The following is a 22,402-nucleotide window of genomic DNA, read 5'->3' as shown; positions in this document are numbered from 1 at the left end:
TTATTATTATTATTATTATTATTATTATTATTATTATTATTATTATTATTATTATTGCTTACTAGGCTCACCAATCATTTAGCATCTCTGTATGTGACAGATATTAACATTTCGACTAAAATTTGAATATTTTCAAAACCAATGTCAAAAGAGATTTTAGAGTGAAATCAAGTAAACGTCATTGTGAAAAATTAAATGATCCAAGTTTAACTAGAAAATCTGTATCATTTTTGTGGTAATCAAAAATATTACAAACAAAATCTTTTCGGGTTTTCTACCAATTCAAAATAGACAACTAAATGGTGCAATATTTGATCATTGACCCCAAGCGGGTCAAAGACCAGACATTATCTTTTGCAACTAAGCCTATTTATCGCAATAATCTCTAAAAAGTATCTTGTTAATTCTTGCACCAATACTATGATCACTTAATGATAGGTGCTAAAAATTATTCCTAATAGATTCATTCATTTGACTGTATCCCTGCCTTTGGTCTTTTATCTTCGATCCCTGAAAAAGAAACAAATTGATCAATTAGGAATACGCTTAGCTGAAGTTAGTAATTGATTGAATCAATAACTGATAACACTATAATTCCAAGACATTCCTAATGAGGGAAGGATATAGCAAATAAAGTAATGCGATCATCCCGTTCCAAACGTCCTTCAGCGTTAGGAGAACGAAATGGGACACCGGCAAATATATTCCGGATCAGTCTTATCAATCCTTTCATCCACTTCCTCCGTCCATTCTTAATCCAAAATGACAACAATGATATTATGATCCCAAGACATTCCTAAAGTGCAATCCGGAATGAGACAAATTGATCGATGCGACAGATTTGTAGTAGGAAAGAGGTAAAGAAAAAAAGGACGGAAGATGAATGTAGGGGAGAACTTGGAGGGAGAATTTAGAAATAGAATCAAAGAAAGAGAAGTGAAAAAGGAAGGAAGGTGGATGAGACAATCCGACAAAATTACATAGCATATGAATAAGAGAGCGAAATATGCTGGGAAGTGAAACAGATGATAAAACATAATGAAACTAAGAATATATATAGTATTGAGAAGTAGAGTGAATGGGTGAAGCTCGGAGGGAAATTAAGGCGACTAGAAGCAAGCGTTGGAGGGTGTAGTTTATGGCGAATCTCAGGATCCCAAACTTCGGGAATTTGGATTTTGGAGTTCTGAGATTTCCCATAGAAGGGAAAGTACAAGACTGAGCAAATGATGATTGTATGGAGCAGTCGTATTTGAGTAATAGGAAAGGATTACATCAAAGATCAGAGATAAGTTCAATAAAAGAGAAGTGATCATACTGTAAGATGCAATGTAACTGCAACAATACATTGAATACTGGGGTTTCCTATATCGATTATTTCTCAACTTGACCTTATACTGAATAGGATAGTTCAAGGTCAGGTATTTAGGTATGTGTTTACCCGAAAATGAGATAGGATCTTATATTATTTCCTCTTTCCTCAAAAAAAAAAATGTGCTAGGGTTTATTTACAGGGGATGCCTTATTTTTGGGGAAACACGGGATGTCCAGTCCATGGTCACCTCTCTGTGTTTGTGTGCATGTATGTATGTATGTATGTATATGTATGTATGTATGTGTGTATGTATGTATGTATGTATGTATGTATATATGTATGTATGTATGTATGTATGTATGTATGTATGTATGTATGTATGTATTATATGTATGTATGTATGTATGTATGTATGTATGTATGTATGGTGTGTGTATGTTTCGCCAAACATTACGATATATCGAATTTGTCAACTGTCAAGCCACTCCATTCAAAATTGAATTCAAACTTTTCTGTAAATCCTAATCCGGTTTCATCGGCAAACTGGATCAGGATTTACGAGAAGGCCTAAATTAATTGTTTCTTTCCTCTTCCTTTGTGTTCTCGTCTTTTAGAATTATCTTATTTTCGTATTTGGTAAATTACGGATATTAATTTCCAAGTTATTAAGCCATTCAGTTTTTTTCTCATGAAATCAGTCGGAGTAGAATGAACTTAAGTTTAATGTCCAGAATTATATCCGTAAAAATGACAACATACAAATGTGCAAGGAAGTTTGTTTTTTCAATACTCAATAAAAAAATGAAAAGTGAAATTGGCATGAAGCGGAATTAGATGAAGCAAACAACGTGACAAACATAAAAGAACTTGATTGTGACACGTTATAACACGACGCGACGCGTGACAACGTGACAACAGTGTACGAAAAGTTGAATTTACTATAATACCGATAGCGTCCACCTTCTTCAGTTTGGAAATTAAAAATAAAATTGAAATTGTCAGAACTTTTATATATAGGAGTGAATAAGCAAAATGAAATTTCCACGTTTTAAAATAAACTTTTTTTTATCGAAATTTTCTCCCACTCAAAAAAAAGAACATATAAAAATTTTAAAATTATGTCAACAAAAATTAAAGAAATAATGCCATTTTCATCCATAACAGAACAATATGCAACCATACAAATACATACCAATGTCACCTATCACTTTTAAATTGGAAATTAATAATAACTGAAAATATGCAAACTGTTTTGAAAATTTTCATCTCATCTCATTCAGTTATGTTTTTTTAACGTTTGCAGGTCAAAAAGAAAAAAAAGGGAAAGACAAAGAGCAAAGACTAATTAATTCATTCCATTGTATTTATTATAAATTTTTACTTTCACAAACAATCGATTGAGAAATTGTTAAAATTGTGAAATATATTCCATCCATAAAAATATTAGGAAAACGAAAGTATTAAGGGATAGATGAATAAAAAATTCATAATGGATATTTATTCATAATGGATATTTATTACGGCAAGGATTCAGGATGATCGAGGAAAATATTACTGCTTGTATTTAATTGATCGGGGAGATGTTAAATTTGTTAAGTACTTGATCATATTTTAATCAAATTATCTTCTTTTAATTGTTAGTATCATTCGTCTCGTGCTTTTTCTTTTTCCTTATAAAAGCTATTGTATTCATAAAAAAAAAAGTACGAAATTCAAATATTTGTGTTCATTTTCTATTCGTTCTTTTCTTTGCATACATTTTAAATACGACATTCATAGATCACCAGAAACATTGATTTGCACATTACTTGTTAAAAAGTTTTACAGTTGACAGTTCGTATGCGACATTCTTCCCTTTCTTCTACACTTTTTGATTAGCATGGAAGGATACCGCCAATTCAAAAATTTCGAAAGTTATGCTTAAATTTAAATTAAATCTTTGTGTGTGAACTGATTAAGATAACGTAGGGGAAATTGGCAATAATAGCCTAGGAGCCCAGTTCTCATCCAATGGATGGACCAGGTCCTAAGATGCAGATCCAACTATATTTTTTTCTAACGGCAATAATGACGATGTAACACTTTGGGATCTAGAATTATCGCGATTGTTGGTACCAGACTCATCTTCTCAGAGATCTTCGCTAATGGGTTTAAACCTACTTTTTAGTTCAAAATTTTCTGAAAGAATTTAAATTTTGGTGAAACTTCTCACATTTTCAATCGGATTGACAATTGCAAAATTCTCAGCGGGTATTTATCAGAACTCTCGAGATTTCCTAGAACTTTTCCCCTTCTCTCGAAAATACCAATACCTGGTGAAGCAGTAAATTCAACAATTCTTTTCATATATTCCGCTGAGATTAATTAACTTGACGAACTAATAATGTAAGTTGCAACAGCTGTGCTTTTTATGAATACCATTAGAAAACAAAATCAGTCCCCATCAAGTCCAAGTTCCAAACATAATCCACGTAACTGTTAGTTTACTTGAAATTCACTATTTGGACAATTGGAAAGTATTTTAAAATCTAATACTACCGAACCGGATAATCGAATCTTAAATTATCCAATGGCTTGTAATCTGTTGCTGTTGTCGGTCATTACTTGTAACTTATTACAATTTGTAACTTATCAAGACTTGTAATTCGCAACTTATTAACAGCTGAAATTAGAACTTCATTGGAGGTTCTTTCAGTAATATGCAGAAAATGTATTTGGATGAGACCTGAACATTCCTCATAATATTAGAATAAAAAAGCAGACAATATCTGAAATGTTAAGAGCAAATGAATTTCACTTCCTGCCAAGCAGAAAATAAAGCTGAAGAATTGGAACTTAGAAAAACCGAATCCCAATAACTATGAAAGTTTCCAGAATTCGAAATACTTTGACTTGACATAAGCTTTCAAATCCCTTCCACGAATTAATAATCGGAATTTAACTTGAACGTCCGAAATTCCTCATAATTTTAAATTATACTGTATATTCTTCAAGTGTAATTCTCAAGATTTTTCCCGTCAGAATAAATGAAGAATACAGGTTCCACTTCTACTTAATTTTCGATTTCGCTGGTACGAAAATAATCAAGAATTGGTACCCAAATTATACTTGTACCCTTTTAAATCCTTCTTCTGTTGATGATTTCGAATGCTTACTTGTTATGTCACTTTACTATTTTTCTTGAAGCGATAAAGTAAACGTAGTTGCAATCCAACTAAAATACCTAACTTTGAATGGAGAATATGACTGGATTGAAATGATTCATATGATACATTTTAAATATATTTCAGAAAATCCCAAAAAGAACATCTAATTCTGGAAGCTATACATTTACTCATAAATATGCCTAAAAAAAGAAAAGATCATACATAAATATACAAAATGTAAAAAAAAAAGAAAAAAAAATTATAGATGAAATAGCATACATACTAAGCAATAATACTAAACACTTACCACAATGATAACATTTATTACTTGTCACTGCTTATCTTCTGTCTAGAAAAGTCCTCTTAGAAGATTCTCTGCTCCTTGTGTATGACAAATTTAAAGATTAAAGTTAAGACAAAAAATAGGATAGCTATCACATTAGGAAGGTAAATAAGATTTGTCCGCTTGAATATTCGCAAAGTACGACACGATATGTTCAAGAGATCTGCGACTGTCCATTCAAACACATGTATTCTTGAGGCTATGCACCGGAAATGAAGAATACCCGCTCAAATGCATTTCAAAAATATCACAATATGAGCAAGAGTGTATATTTATAGTATGTTACCGTTGGAAATCTTTGAGCCACGAAAGCAAAAAAAAACGGGAAACAACAAACCGTTTTTTTTTTTTTTTTTATTAATACAAAGCAAAGAAGCAATCTCGTATTGCAATAGTATGAAATACTATGGAAGGAAGAAAAAAAAATGAAATGAAAAAAAAGGAGACATTTGACTAGCAATATTAATTATAATTTTGAAAAATAACAAAATCTGATCCGCAAATATGAAGCAAAAAGAAAAAAAAACTGGAAATATCAATAAAAAATGTGCTCTAAAATCACAACTTATTATTCTTATATTACACTACAACAGAATGATGAAATAGTTTCAGGTGAAAGGTGAAAGACAAAATAGTTCAGTATGAGATTGCATACCATTTCAACAAAAATATTCAACTAGAAAATACAATCTCGTCCCTATATCAAATAGTGGGGATTAATCAATGCTAGCAATATATGTATCCAGGAAGTTTCAAACATATTAAGACAATTGTTGTTAGAAAGAGTGAAATGATGACTCTACAATAGTCATTAAATTATGAAATTGGCTTAATGATCGTAACAGTCAGCATTACTCGATGAATGGTGACGACGTTCCCATGTTCCCGGATCAAATATTACTAAAACTATGTTATAGAAGCGAATAGGGCATAATATTTACAGAAAAAAATTCAATTAAACACTTTTTCAACCAACACAAGCAAGAGGCAAACGGTCAGTTCATCGAAATTGTGCGGAACTTTTGATGAAGTTCGCCAGCACCATGTTGTCTTCCTGATGAATTTTCAGCTTCACCATCCATTTTCTCCGAAAGATCATTTGTCCTGAAAGATAACTCCTCATTACTGTCAATTACAAGCACGAGCAAAAGAAAGATTTTCCGTCATGTATTTAGCATAATGTTGTTTCTGGAGGATTATTGCATGTTTCAACATTATCTGTTCTATTTTTTGGAACAATCGCGCACTCCAAGGAACTCTGTTCTATTATTTCGTAATTCAATGCTCTTTTCCCATCGAATTCTTCAAAACTTTTAAAAAACTAACGATTCGAGTCCTTCTGGGAGTATGCCCAATCTGAAAAAGATCTTTTTAATTCAAATTCCATAACTGTTTCATTTTAATAAAGGTGGTTTAAAGTTACTTCACTCCCTCAGAATTCTAGTAGCACCTTAACTTTGCTCCTTTAGCAGGCAGATGGATAAACCTTTTTATCTTTCATTCTAAGATAACAAGCTCAAATAACTGGTATAAACACCAAGAATCTTCGTGCCTTTCTACCTTTGTATCTATATTTTTGTATCGTTGTGTCAGACAGTATAAACACTATTTGTGATAACACAAAGATTCTGATATTCTCTGTCAGAATCTTTGTGTTGTCACAAATAGTTCAATAAAATAATTCTTCTAAAAGCTGGATATAAAATCTTACGAGCTGTGCTGTGAATGCTGACTGAAACGAGAATGATAATGGAGATTTTCCGTTTGCAATTCGGCTACGTTAACAACCAAAAAATTCATTATATCGGATAAAGAGATCAAACCCTGTAACGATGATCAGTTATTAATTAGTTTGAGGAAATGAGAATTTGCAAAAAAGGATATTACACTTTCGGCAAAAAGGATATTACATTTCCACACAATAAAATAATTGAATGAAACCTTCAATCCTCTAAGAGATACGACGGTGTTATTACCCATGACAAGCAGATCTGTGAATTTAGAATAATTTGTATTGCTGCACTTGAATCACCATACTTCAAATTTTTTCTGGATGACCAATTTAATGGTAGAATGAACTATTCTAAAACTTCCATGAAAAAAATATGGACCTTAAATGCAAAGTGAAGAGTGTTCGAGATATAAAATCAAAAATTACCTCAATAGCGCCATTGTCCTTTAAAACACAAAGTCGATGAACATTCCTTTCAACAAGTACTGTAATCGCCGTCCACAATGAATCATCTACTGATATCGAAACGACACGATCTTTTTCAAGCTACAAAAGTAAAAATAAATAATCCATAAAAATCTCAGAGAATTGGTAGTGGCTTTAGATTTACTGGAAAGGCCGTTTTGTGATGGGATAATCCTTTCAGTGTTCATAACTTATGGCTGAACGACTAAAATTTAATAATTTTCAAATAAACTAATAAAACCATTGTTATTCATAGGCTATTATATCATATCTCTATATATTATCAGATATAAAAAAAAATGAACTGAACCCTGAAAGTATTCCGGAAAGCTAGAGCTTCCTGTACCGTAACATCAAGCTCATCAATTTTGTCCTCCAACGCCACACCAATCGCATCGAATCGTGAATACATATCCACAACTCGAAATGTTTTACGCTCCACAACCGGGACGCCACTGACACCCTTATTTAGCAATATATCAAGACATAAAATTAAGGATGTATCCGGATAGACCTGAAATATGATAAAAGCTATTGCGTTATAGATTAGCAATCGCTATGAATTTAATATCCCTTCATGCATTTCCCCAACATGATTACTTTCATTTCTCTAAAACCTGTACTCTTTCTTCAAGATATTAGTAAATTCAGTGATAATTTCCAATTTTGCTGATTTTTCCGATGATACACCACCAATTACGCAATCTAGCTCACCAAACGTACTTTTGTTCTTTCGCCACACTGTGGCACCGTCCCCTACGATAGTCAATTCGCAGAAAATGTTATTTTCACATGATGTGATGACCCGAAGTATCCTCTGCCTTAGATTCCGCAGGATTTCTATCAAAAGAAATTTCTGCAGGTTATAAGAAAACATTCGTGTTCAAATGTAGAAAATACTTCCTACAAACTTTTTCATCAATTTTATTGTAGCTCATAAAATTTCTTCATTGACAAAGTTCTTGAGGAAGATTTTTTCGGACGTTTATTATCCATTAAAACTTTTCTTCACCATGAACACTTTATTTTAACTTATCAAATAAAGAGAAAATCCTAAAAAACTAACTAGTCAACTAAAAAGCAACTAATCATGTTCACGGTAAAGAAAGATTTTCTTCCACTTATTCCATGAAAACTGGAAACTATTTAAAATACTTACCACACGTATGCCATCATATGTGCCAACACCAAGTTCTTTACAGGTTTTATTATGATAACTGGGAACATGAAGTGACTGACCCTTGAAACAAAGAAAATAAAACCAGCAAAGAATGACTAGCAATAATTTAAGACGAAAGTGACCAATGACTTTAACAGGTTATACCCTTCCATGCTTTCTGTAAATAAAATAAGATGGATATTACGTGAACTATTTAATTGTTATGCATAATACTTTCATCTCAGTGGATTCACCTTAAGTACAGCTCATTCAACTCTTCTAAACAAAGTTTATCCAGATATGTCAAGTTTATCACTAAAAACTGCCTTAAATTCAATCTTTTCGACACCATCCAGTACCGGACCTCGAAGTCTTAACAAGAAAAATAAAGACGACAAAAAGTAACAATATGATATGATAAGCAAATAACTTACGAAAAGCCATAAAAATTTGAGAATCCGTTTATGGGTCAAAATGAACAATGGACTTCCATCGTTCGGATCCAACACTGGCAAACGGTGTATACGCTGTTTACTGAGTAAAAAAGCCGCTTTCAGTAAACTGAAACTAACAAATAATGAAGCAATCCAAGTATAACGTGTACTAGAAATATCGAATTGCAAAGAATTGTAGAGGATTAAAGAACTGCTTTTGAAATCAACTCGGTGGAGAATCTTACCTAAGAAGGTTCTACAAAACAGATATCTCACATTTGAACTCCCCTCTCCTCAAGAAACGGCAACCTAAGAAACTACCTGCCTTTTTTCAAATTTAAAAGCTTACCGCAAATCAAAACCTTTTATTTCGTAATAATGATAAATAGGTATACCTTTCTTCCGCAGTTATTGATACAAGATCCATTAACTTTCCCTCACGGCAAACTAAATCTAAAGAAAATTCTGTTAAAGTCAGAATTATATAATTTCCAGTAGATACAAAAAACAGAATAATTGCAAAATCGTCAAATATTCATGTTACTTGTTTACATGTTGGAAAATGGCTCTTTACCCCAGGAATGCAAATTATGCTTTTATCTGAAAATCAATTACAAAAAATTGAGAACCAAATGAAAACCTCGATATTCGGATATGGTAAGAGTTCCGATGTCCTCGTTCAGTGTATTTATTACAGCGTCCGTCACCTCTTCTTTTACTTCCTTTTTATTCTGACATTCATCATCCGCAGTATTGATCTGTTGCTTCTCCACATCAGACATTTCCGATTGCGTTACATTATCATTCAATTCTAAGTTGGTATTTCTATCTACACCTGTTTTAATTGTTAGCGAATTTTTATCATCGTCGCATACGGGTCCTTTTTGCTTATCTTTCCTTTCGTTTTTCATCCTGAAAAAAATAAAACAAAAAAACAAAAACAAACATCTGGAAAAGTACATTCGAAATGAACTTTACATTTTTGTAGTGATTTATTGGTATTCGGCGAGAGATTGAGAGATTAAATCGCTGAGAGATTAAATCTCAAAACACAGTAAACTACTCGTTTCAGTTTTATATAGCAATAGCAAATGTTCGTAAGTTTTCCTGTGACCAAATCTGAATTATCCTAAAGCAGTAAGATGCAGCTAGAAAATCACCGTTGCTGGCCGATAGCTGTAGCAATACTTTGAAGATTGATATGAGATTTAATAAAGTTTCAAATATCAAAAAAAAACTAACTTGTGTAGTAACAAGAGGACTCGGATAAAATCTGTTACGGATAATATGCCAACGATTGCATTATTCTTCGCCGAATCCGATAGCAATACATGCCGTGTATCTATGTGCAAATCATTCGTAATATTGCTTCATCAATTATAAATAAATAATATAATGATAAGATACACATTAATTTATTTGGTATTAGAAAAACTGATGATACGTCACAACTGTTCAGCTTCAAAACAAAAATATTCATTTATTTCGAACATTTCAGGAAAAACACTTAAACTCTGAAGAGTAAATTTGCCACAAACAAAGATGAAAGAAAAACGGAACAATTTAAATAGATTTCGACTCCTCCTAAATTAATCATCCAGATTTAAAGGGATCCGGCAAAAACATTCTCCTTTGAAACATCATTTATAAATCTAGCAATATGACAATGTGCTGTTTAGAAACACTTTGGTAAGGGTTGCATTTAATAAATCTTAACAAAAAGCTGAACTATACGAAATAGTTCTTTCTAGAATTTTTGTATCAGTATTAAATTTAAAACTTACTTTGATAAATAAGTCCATTAAATGCTTTCTTGAGCAGAAGTTTGGTATCGAAAACAACCATTTTTGAGCTTGTTGGCATTGCTTCATAGCATGCATTAAACTGCATCAAATGTACATAATTCAATCTTGAATTCGAACTGGTCTGCACATTTGAACTGTTATGTGAATTATCGACCATCGTTGAAACGTTAGTATCACGGTAAGTTGAACTAAATCTAAAAAACAATCTGACCGAAAAACCTTAAGACATTTGAAATTTTTTTCTTGGCAGTTGACAGGAAATGAAATTCGAAATTTCAATTCCCGTTTATAGATCAGGTTAAAATCTTCTTCATCTGATAACATTAAATTATACAATATCATAGCGTGAGAGACAAGATACTGAAAAAACTAATTTCCATTGTGAATACAAAAACAGAAACTTTGAAACAATACAACACTATCTTATATACTAAATATGTCTATTTAGTACCTTCTAGAAATCATAAACAAACAAAAACGATAAAACTATAAAGAGTAGTAGAATGATCATCTTATGGTTATCATCCTATGGTCCATATTTTTGTCTTCCCCTTGATTCAGGTAATCATATTCTTATCATAAAAGACTCGTTATATTATTAACGCATCATAATCACAAACATAAACGACTGGACCCCATCGAAGTTAACTGTTTATATTTATAAAAATGTTTATATAATAAGCAAATATATCATTGTTGTATCCCCGATTATTTTCAGTAAATGTATAAAATTTATTAACTTTATATACTTTAATTCTAATGATACAGATATATAATACACAAATAATCCAAAAATAAAACAACATGTTTTCGAATCGAAAGTGTTTTAGGTAACAAGACAAAACTCATAAAATTGTGTAGCAGAAAATCGATATTTCTCGTTTTGCAAGATAGTAATTAATAAGCGACCATAGATTAAAGCAGCTGCAGTAAAAAAAAAAGAAACTCTGAAATTTTATTTAACATAATCCAACAAACTAGCTAGCAAACTTGAAACTTTGTTGTTCACATCACCTTCCTTAGATAGCTACTTGTGTATTTGTTATCTAGTTTCGAGTTTGGGAACTTGCCTTGTAGTGAATAAAATGCACACAGTATTTTACTGTCATAACAAAGAACGGGTTAGATTTGTGGAAGATAAAATATTATCTGAATTTTGAAACTTGACGGAATAGTTTTACGACGATTGTAAAAACTAATTCTAAAATAATGAAAATCATATACATCAATCATACTTGCTGATAACATAATTTGTATAAACCACCATATTATGACCCAAATTTGTGAAAAACAAACACCTATAAAGCACTCCAAACTAGACAGCCAAGTAAACAAACTACTTACGAAAATTAAGACGACATATGGTATAACGAAGTTTCAAGCATAAGTAGCAACCATGATGTTGCAGTTAAGCAAATTTACTTTAAGCAACTGAAAAGTGAGCATGGAATGAAGAAATCAAAACTTTTACTTAAGACTCCGTACAATATGCTTATATGCAAAACTTCTCAATAAACTTATAAGCTGTTATCCTCAAAATGTTGTTCACGTAGAAATCTTAATTTGTCGAAATGCAATCAAAAGTAAATTCAAAACAACCTGTAGATTTATGAAATACATCCGAAAATTTTAAAAATCAGATGATCAATGGCTCAAAAATTTTTGATTCATGTTAATTCCTTCTTCAGTCGGCTGATTAACATCCCTACAAAATTAATTGTAACTGAAATCACGAGTATTATTCACATTGTTATTCAGAAATAATTGCTTGATAATAACCAAAGCAGTACCAAATACACATCCTTGTAAGTGTATAAATTAGCTAAGATTTAACCCAACAACAATTTCATCGGATAAATTACGTTAAAAAACATGAATAGAAGAGCATACTGTCTACGACTGTTACAATAATTTTTATCAGTTATTATTATACCAGTTAGTGTCAAGTAATTATGGATGTAGAATGGGGCAAAAAAAAAGTTTGAAGGTCTTTTTGAATCATACTGTTTAGTAAATACAATCGATATGTCCTGAAAATTCTTTTCAAATTTGTACACAGTCACAACGTTATATGCAAATTTAAGCCCTTAAGCTTGGTTAGGTAAATTTTTGACAACGCGATTAATTGAATTTGACGTCAACGCAAAACCACTAAGGTAAAACACTCTAGAATATACCAGGTAATTACAATTTCCATCAAACTACCTTCAAAATATCTGTTTAATAAATTATCTGTTTGATTGAAATGGAAATTTTTCAATGTTTCTTTCCTTTTATGTTAATTTTTAATTTCAAAACATTTGAAAAGGAAAAGTTAATATAGTCATAATGGATATTATCCAAATGAACAAGTAAATGTTTTCAATAAAAAAGGAAAAAAAAAACAATAAACAGCATTAACGTTAAAAAGGAACAAATTTTGCGAAATACTTATAATGAAGCATAAGCATTAGTTAGAATCAATTAATTAGAAAATAACTTTGATGAATTCCCAGAATTATACAAACAAAAAATTTCAATTGATCTTTACGACAAAAATGATCGCGTCATTCCAGATAAGATTATATATTCCTCACTGAAGATTCCATGAAATTACTAACTATTTCCCAGCATTACCAAGTTCAATTACTGAGGAATAGCAGTAATCAGAATAATTGATCATTTCAGGGTTAGTAATACAGATTAAATGACCATAAAAAACTTATCAATCCAACACAACAATTTAATTCAATTTCCAAATTCAACACTACCAATCGTTATCTTCTAATGTGCTAGCATTACACATCAAAATGCATGGAAAAAACAAGTGTGAAATGAGGAACCCTTTTCCTCCCTGCTCCTATTCGAACCTTATTCAACGTAACTGATTACAATCAGATTTCCAACAGAAATAATGGTTGATAAATATCCCTCTTATCATCAACAGATCAATCGGAAAGTGTTCAAAAACTTTATTCCATTTCCTTTTTCTTTTTTTGTGCATCATACGAAAGATATTTCAACAATTAGAAAATACTGCTTTTCCTAGATTTTATGGTCAAAAAATTCATCATTTAGCACTGCACTAATCATAATACTGTTGATGGAATTAATCCAAATCAATCAATGATTTTTGCTCTATTTTCTCACATATTGATATATTTCATAATGTTTATATTTGGAAGAATCATATCATTCACATGCCATATTAGCCTGTAATAAATTCAACAGTGATACTGTTGAACAGTGATAACTAAAAGAAACGGTAACTTGGCTAGATTTTTCGAAAATTAACTATTAATATAATTTCGATCCTTTCATCATCTCCCCTCTTCTCATATCTCTTTCTTCTTTAAGAAATCTATTTTGAATAACCAAAAGAACTTATTCCTAAGTTAAGGGAATAAATATATGATCAGGTAATCAAAACATAATTTTTGAGAATCATATGAATGAAACCACTCTCCTTCTTCTATACTATTTTACTCCCTCTCTACCATCCAAGTTCACACTGTTCTTATGAATATTTTATTTCGATTTCATAAACATTTAATCCAGTTTCCATAAATCTTTTATAACTAAGCTTATGGGATATGGAGAAATTGCATTCCCTAACTCATTTCATCTAACATTTTTTTTTCAACTACAGAAGAAATTTTAAAAAATTTCTAAAGTTAAAGTTTCTCCATATTTTTTCTAAATGTAAAAATTAAATTTTGGATAATGTGAGAATAAAAGTTATAAAATTTTTTTCTTGATATGCAGATGACAAAATCATAAAAAAATACAAAGTTAATCTTATTTACATTTCTACTTAAATTAATTTGTTAATCTCTTTTTCTCAATAATCAATAAAAGTGAAAGAATTTAAAACTTTCAGGCTTATACAACATTACATAATGCAATAATGCAACAGAATATCGAATAAATGCTTGATGAAAGGGAAAAAAAGAGGTTAAAAGACATTAACGAAACAAATTTTATATTTGAATTACAAAAAGTATGGGAAATTATAAGCATTAGTGGAAAAAAAAGAACAAATGATTGTTATTTCTGGTATAAAAACTAGTACTAAGCGTTATTAATTGAATTTTCCAGATAACCATTGAACAGTAGTTACATATCACATTCGAAAGCGACAGTCGAAATGATGCTGATGTTAACATAAAAAACAAACAAATAGTGAAATTACAGAACAATTACCTCACGATATTTGAAGGAGTGTTCCGGTGTGATGAAGAATTCCGAAGCTGGATAACATTGACCCGCTCCGGTATTGACTTCGAAACAACGGAACTGAAAATGAAATCTACAGTTAAGTAATTGGCATAAAATATGCTACTAATAATCATAATTCTGTAATATCGCAATAGCAAAAAATAAAAACGAATCAGTGTACAGATTAAAATAATTATGATCAATTCATTTTCAGTATTAAACGACTTGACAAATCACTCGAAACACAAATTGCACAGTAGAGAACAGTGAGACATTAATTTTACAAAACGATTCATATGACAAAAAGGATCATGATAGAACACTTTTTTTGACTGTTTTTACCGCAATATTAAAAACTTATAAATAAATAAAGTTCAGAATAGAATCTTTATAATCTAGAATGAAATTGACTGCATGCAAAGTGCAAGATAAAGTTATCCTCAAAAACAGCATTATTACAATTTATCACTTGAAGCAATTCATTTATAAAGTTTAGACAAAGAAACAAAGGGACAAAGTCAACAAAATATCTTAAAGAGTATATGCACGAGTTCTGGTATTTCAACAAAAGGTTTGAAAATAAAGAAATGTGTGGTGTAAGCTGAGACAAATGGTAATCGATTCTTGAAATAGAAATAAAATCTGCCAAGATGCCTTATGTAACATTTCATCTATATGAGTAGAATTACATGACAGAATCAGGTTAAACATTAAAACCTTCAAAGGGAGGTTTACAATACGAATGTCAACCATCAGCCACTTGTTTTGTCATATGCACCTAGACCTTCAACAACAGCAAACATTATTTTCTCTGCTTGAACTGTGGAAATTTTTTCCGTGATTTACAATGGTACCTTTCATTATCACTCGTATCCTTCCGAAAAGCACTCAGTCTTCGCCGCAGTGAACGTCCCATTGCGTTCGTCCAAGTTTTCGAACCTGATGCTGTACTTTTCGCATCATTATCATCTATTTCTTCACTATTCTTAGTGTCATCAAGTTCAATTTTCGTAAAACTCGCACTCTTCCTGAAGAATAAAAGTTGCAAAAAATATCCTTTTAATTTAGTCTCTCTGAAATTTATTTCATTTTTCTTCCCTATCTTTTAAACCAAACTTTTCTTTTTAAACCTTCTTTTTTCTTTAAATCTAAATCAGTATTCCTACTAACTGAACACATATAACGCTAACATGTTACGGACCTTAAAAATATAAACTAAAGGATAAATAAGTCGGTCTGCATATAACATTGAAATTTCTAACTTCTAACGGTTCTAAAAGTGATTATTATCGGCAGCTCACCTGACTTACATGAGGTACTTTTTTTTAGCCTTACCAATTAGTAAGCATGATTTAACAATAATTAATGCAGTCGTTTCGCTGTTAGTCGCTGAGATGCAATAACTACAAAACTGTCCAAAAATTAAAGTATATGCCCATTAAAGCATTAAAATGTGAATAAGATGTATAAAATTTTCAAAGTGTAAAATAAGACGTATTTCATCGAAGTAAGCCTTTCATTAACAAGGATTACTGTTAAAAGAGCTGGATTACCTCATTTAACTCTCAATTTTATTTAAATTTGAAATCACCAAATATTACTGTGTCTATTCAAACGATAGAATAAATTACGTTTTTAATAGACGCAATATGATGTACTCAGCCAGGATTACTTCAGTGATAATTATCTTGCCAACTTCACCAATCTTATCGAAGAAGAAAAGATCATACATTATGAAAATCCTTTTCTCTCGATAACAATCTTTAGTTATTTCCTATAAATTTGTGACACTTTGAAAAATTTGAACAAACTTCCGAAAAATTCGATGCTTCAGTTGACCCATTGATGTACGACGATGCGACATAATTAATCAATCCTTATCGATTGTTGAATTTTTGTAGACTTACGAAAACACCACTTGAAATCCTGTAATGCAAAAATAAACAAAAAAACCTTGCTAATTTATTCATTTGATAACATTATTTCATGAACTATAAAGATTAAAGAATAAATTGAAAGTTTTAGTGCAGATGATCTTATGTTAATAGATAAAGTGCAATAGGTAAAGATATGATGAAATAATACATTCCATATACCAGTTAAAAATTAAATCAACAATGGATAGATAATGAAGTAGTTTGGTGATTGTTAGTAGCGTTGTTAACCTCATGTGACTTTTATCAAGGATAGTGGATGACGATATTTGCTTGACACTCAGCCATCAAATGATGTTAAACTTATGGCAAATTTTAATTATGCAACATAATTAAGAAAATTTAACAGGGAGAGAGAGAGAGAGAGAAAGGAAGAGAGAAAAAGAAATTGCGCGTATACATATGTATGCGTATTAAAAAATGAGGAAGGAAATGTAATTACAGATAAATCATTCGTATCTCTTTTGTTTTCTTCCTTTTCTTTTTCTTTTTATTATTTTAAAAAGGAAGGAAAAAGTAAAATATTATTTCTTCCTTTTTCTATTCAAAATTTGCAATCTTTTAATTGATTTGAAATGAAATAAAAAAGAGAATTCCATCATTCTCTTCTCTCCTCTCCTTTCTCTCTCCCTCTCCTTCTTTCTTCTTTCTTTCTTTTCCCCCATTGATACAACAACAATATACTATTGCTGAAACAGCTGCAAAAGTAAATCGATTACGTAAAGATCAGCTTAGGTCATCGTACCAGGAAAACAAATGACACCAAATATTCTCGCCAATCTTTCTTCTTTACTTTGTCTCTCTCTTCTTTTTTCCTACTTTTTTCTATGACTATTTTATTCGTTTCGTAGTTCTTTTATGTGAAAGATAATGAGCTTAGAAAATGTGAATGTGATATAATCAGATAATAAGGCGGTTAACTGCTATATCATCGTCCTATTTATGGACTTACATATTACTCGATACCACCGTCTCATCTTCTAATGTTCACCTCTTCCTTTCTCTTTCTCTCTCTCCTTGTCTCTTCAAAATATCTTTCATCAACCAGGATCATTCGATTATTTGATACCGGATGATCACAGACGGTAATTGTTCACAACCTTCAGTAAAAATATGACTACAGTATCTCTTGAACTAATATTCCTTGAGAGTAAAAAAAAGTCTTGAAAACTGGCTAAGATAAAGATATACAAGGTTAACTTTCCCAACACTAATGCTAACAATCGTCGTCTTTTTCGACATTTAAAACTTCATTTGAAAAGATGAATCATCTTTCTCTTTCTCTCTCCGTTATTAATTAATGAAGAACATGACAATGAAAAAGTTAAACGAAATTTGAATAGTAACAATACCATGAATACATCAATGTCTTCCACAATTAACTAAAATATATCCTTACTTATTATTCACTCATGTGATTTATAAAATCAATGCGGTAGAATGAAATAAAACTAGCTAATTTCAGCTTATAAACAGAAAATTTTATTTACTTATGATTATTATGAATTCTAGAAAGACTAAGTGATTAATGATAACGAGCAAAGAACAACGAAGTAGTTTTTGATAATAAGTAGGACCGAATGATTCCTGATAACGAGCAAAGAAAGACCAAATGATTCATGTCAACGAGTGAGGAAAGACAAATGGTTCATGATAACGACTAGAGAAAGACCGAATGACTCCTGATAAAAAGTAGAGAAAGACTGAATGATTCCTGTATCACATTCAAACTTTAAATAGCTGCTACTTACAGGATGGATCGCTTAATTTTACATATACGTATTATTGATTAACGAGCTTAAACACGCAAACGTCTAACACCTACGCACGTGTATGGTACGCAGTGCAGACAGACAGACACATCCAATATTTATTAGAAAGTGCAAAGGCAATGAATGAAGAGTCCGTTTTCTGAATGGTTTGCTGATTTGAGAGAAGGAACACGTTGTTGTCCTTCATTGACATTATCTTTTCATTCTTGTCTAACCTTCTTGCTCCATCTTCATTCCAGCACTCTCTTCTATCATCAATTTTACCTACCGCTATGAATCATCATTCGTTGTATTTTTTCTCAACGTCATGTTCATATATTCTCCAATAAATTCTCTTCTCTTCATGCTATCTCTAAAATTATCGAACTATTTCTTCCAGTTTTTTTTTTCACTTCTTGCATTAAAAAATTTTCATACATATCTTTTTTCATTTTTCAAACACTTTTCTTATATTTAAACTGTTATTTTAAAATTATTTTTCCATCATATGATATGACTATTTTTATTTATCAATCCTTCCTTCTTCTCTCCGTCTCCGTCTCTCTCTCTCTCTCTTTCTCCCCTCCTTTCCCCCAAAATTTGTCATTGTCTATTAAATAAACATAGTGATAATTTATTAGAACATGAAAAAAATTGTATAATTATCTATTCTCTCTCATAAAATGTTGCATTTAATTAAATCATTTCCTACAAAGTTAAACTTTAGAAGAAATTTTCTTTTTAATTATTTCGACAATTTAATCGAAAAAAGAAAAGAGAAAACAAAAAGCGTATCATAAAGCTAAGGAATATGGATCGGTAAAAAACAAACAAACAACAAACAGAAAAGCGAATAAACAAATAAACAAACAAACAAAGAAACAAGCAAGCAAATATGCGAATAAACAATGATTGGAAACACAGGAGAAGAGGAGAGGGAAGGAGAAGATGAGTTTTTTTAAAGTTCAAGAAATTAAGAGTGAATGATTGGTGTTATTGAGATGGCGAAGAAGATGGCTTTTTAGAATGTTTGTGAAGTATTCATCAATAAAATCAATTTACTTTTCTTCTTTTTTTTTGTTCTCATTTTTTTTGCTTTAGTTTTCCTTCTGTGGAATTTCATGGAGCAATAAAATGAAGCAATGAAGTAATTAATAAGAATTATTAAATCATTTTTATTTGATTGAAAAAAGAAATGATAATAAATGGAAGAATGTCTGAAGAATAATGTGATATTTCAGTGATCAAAGATGATAAAAGATAAATGTGCTAATTAAATTTAAAAAAATTTTAAAAGAAAAATGCGAAAAAAGAAAAGAGTGAATCATTCTTGTATAAAAATCGCATTTTTTTTTGGAGATATCATTTATGATAAATAATTGATAAAGAAAAAAGAAAAAAAAAGATAAAGAAAGCAAAAAATGAAAGTCAAAGTATCAAAAATCATTTACTCTCTCAATTTGTTCAATATTTTCTCCTCAACAAATTGTTTCATTTTTCAAATGATAAAACGAAGAAGTGAAATGTTTTATTAAAATATATCGGAAAGTTTTCTTAGTTTAAGCATTGAACAATTTTTTTCTTTGAATTTTATAGCTGTATGCACGAAAATGAATATGTAAAAAGAAAAAACAAAGAGATGTTAAAATCTGATTGATTTTTTATTAATTTCGTTTCGGAATTTCTCATTTAAACTTTTTAATTTTTCAGTTTAACCTTTTTAATCCTTTTTTCTTCTTTTTTTTGTTTTCAATATAAATAAGCCGTTTAGTTGAACTTTTCATTGGCAAAAAGTTTCTTGCTATGAAGCTTAGAAAAGCATTCAATTTATTTTTAAAGAACCAATCAGTGAAAGGATATTATGTTCCGTGGATTTTTAAAATATCGTTTAAATTCATTTATTTTAATTAGAACAAATTTTGAAAATTGAAAGAAGAAACCACAATGACGAAATTCAATTTTCAAAAGTGAACAAAACAAGTTTAAATTCAGATTATACGGGTAGGGATTTGGAATTCTGGTTTTTGGTTTTTTGATTTTGGATTTTTGATGTAGCTTATTTCCTGATCAAGAAAAATGAAATAACGGTAATATTTAAATAAAAGATAATATTTAAATAAATAAAAATAATATTATTTATTAAACATCTTAATTAGCAAAATGTTTTAACAGCAGAAGTTATTTTTCCCATTTTTAATTCAAATTTTAAATATGAATGAATTTAACTACAAAAGTAGATTATTTATTAGTTTATTGGATTTGTTATCTAGCATGACAAAAGTAATTTTATCTAATACTGTTATCACAAGTAAGAAATAACCGAAAATTGAGGGAAAAGAAAAGGGAAATTTTTAATTAAGAAATGGCGATGCCAAAAAAAAGAAAAGGGTGTCGTTTTGGAATAAATTTATTTTTGTTGAACTTAATGATATATTGAGTACTTTTTTGCGTAATGCTGTTACTTTATGCAAAAAAAAGAAAAAAAATTAACGAGGAAATTTTAAAATGATGAGATTTCAAAAAAAAAAATGTTTAATTTTTTTGAAAGCTTATGAAAATTAAATCTAAATCTTTTTGAAACGAAAATTTAAACTCTGATCGGTAAAAGTTTAAAATTTTCGTTATCTTTGATATGCTCATACATATACACACACACGCGTTACAGCATGATAAATTATAATCATTGGTATATATATTAGATGATAAATGGCAAAAAGTTTTATTAACTTTAAAAGGTAAATTAAAGTCTATTCGATGATACAATGTAATGCTATAATTGTTATTTAACAAATAAGCAAATTTGAATTTTATGGTTATTTAAAGAAATGAATAATATCAAATGGTGGATGAAGATGATGAATTACAAACAAATTTCGTTAAGTGTATTCATTTAATTCTTTTAAAATGATGATATCAGAGTAAGAGAACTTTTAAAAATAAAAGAAAAGGTTTTTATCAACTTTCATCTCAATAATAATCGATATAATACTAATGAAATAATTTATGAGTAAAATGATAACTGTTACCATTATAAAATTTAAATGATTATTAATGATGACTAATTTAAATAACCGTTAATGACATATTGATTTAAATGACTATTAATGACATATTAATTTAAATGACTGTTAATGATGATTAATTTAAATGATTGTTAAAGATGATTGATTTAAATGATTGTTAATGATGATTAATTTAAATGATTGTCAAAGATGATTAATTTAAGTGATTGTTAATGATGGTTAATTTAAATGACTGTTAATGGCGATTAATTTAAATGATTGTTAATGGTGATTTAGCCGTTAATGATATCATAATGTTTCAGTAAGGAAAAAAAATTTTAATTCATTCTTAACCAGGGATGGGCAGTTAATTTTTTCAAGAGGGTCAACCTAATATACTCAACTCACATGAGGGTCAACCTAATATACTTAACTCACATGAAGGTCAACCTAATATACTCAACTCACATGAGGGTCAACCTAATATGCTCAACTCACATGAGGGTCAACCTAATATACTTAACTCAGTTTTGCCCAATGCTATATCTCTACAAGTATATATACTATCATTTAAATATTGAAAATGTAGAGGACCTAATTACATCATTATCTAATGATGAGATGATAAAACTTGTGATGAATGATCAACGGACTTTAACATTTAAGGATTTTGATTTAAGGAGGGCGACAAGCTTCTCTCGCGGTTCCGCGGGCAGAAAAAATTTCCTCGAGAATGAAATAATGCAACATTTATTGCAGAAATTTTTTCCTTTCTGCAAATAAACATAATAACTTGCAATGAACATGCAAATGGTGCTGCAGAATAACTTGCAATGAACATGCAAATGGTGCTGCAGAATAACTTGCAATGAACATGCAAATGGTGCTGCAGAATAACATTGCTCTTTACCAAATCATCCAATCATACTGTAAAATCCTTTTTAATATTAAAAAGTAAAAAAAGAAGAAGACTATATGATCTATGTTAATGGAAGAAGGACTTAGAATGGATAAGAGAGAAGGAGAAGGAGAAATGTTGTGAAGTGTAGAAATGATGTGGTGGTAATATTTGAAGGATCGATAAATGACATGGAGAAGAGAGAAAGAAGAAAAGAAATG

At 30.1% G+C, this 22,402-nt stretch overlaps 2 protein-coding genes across 2 annotated transcripts; both read right to left on the bottom strand.

The window, feature by feature from the left end:
* Positions 1-5,486: 5,486 nt before the first annotated feature.
* Positions 5,487-10,599, bottom strand: LOAG_04888 (hypothetical protein). The gene is made up of 11 exons (XM_020446707.1): positions 10,379-10,599; positions 9,837-9,936; positions 9,235-9,506; positions 8,990-9,047; positions 8,595-8,721; positions 8,161-8,241; positions 7,312-7,515; positions 6,963-7,082; positions 6,516-6,628; positions 6,131-6,160; positions 5,487-5,908 (listed from the first exon to the last, which is right to left on the bottom strand). The coding sequence occupies exons 1-11, from the start codon at positions 10,554-10,556 to the stop codon at positions 5,800-5,802; spliced, it is 1,392 nt and encodes a 463-aa protein (XP_020302985.1). The 5' UTR covers positions 10,557-10,599; the 3' UTR covers positions 5,487-5,799.
* A 3,783-nt stretch (positions 10,600-14,382) lies between these two features.
* On the bottom strand, positions 14,383-16,528 carry LOAG_04887 (hypothetical protein). Its single transcript, XM_003140424.2, has 3 exons — positions 16,408-16,528; positions 15,451-15,624; positions 14,383-14,674 (listed from the first exon to the last, which is right to left on the bottom strand). Exons 1-3 carry the CDS (start codon positions 16,458-16,460, stop codon positions 14,578-14,580), a joined length of 324 nt encoding a protein of 107 aa, XP_003140472.1. The 5' UTR covers positions 16,461-16,528; the 3' UTR covers positions 14,383-14,577.
* Positions 16,529-22,402: the final 5,874 nt, after the last annotated feature.

Source organism: Loa loa, assembly GCF_000183805.2.
Source record: "Loa loa unplaced genomic scaffold supercont3.498, whole genome shotgun sequence".
Classification (NCBI taxonomy): domain Eukaryota; kingdom Metazoa; phylum Nematoda; class Chromadorea; order Rhabditida; family Onchocercidae; genus Loa; species Loa loa.
The sequence above is the reverse complement of the archived record's forward strand: the minus strand, read 5'-3'. Positions and strand labels throughout refer to the sequence as shown.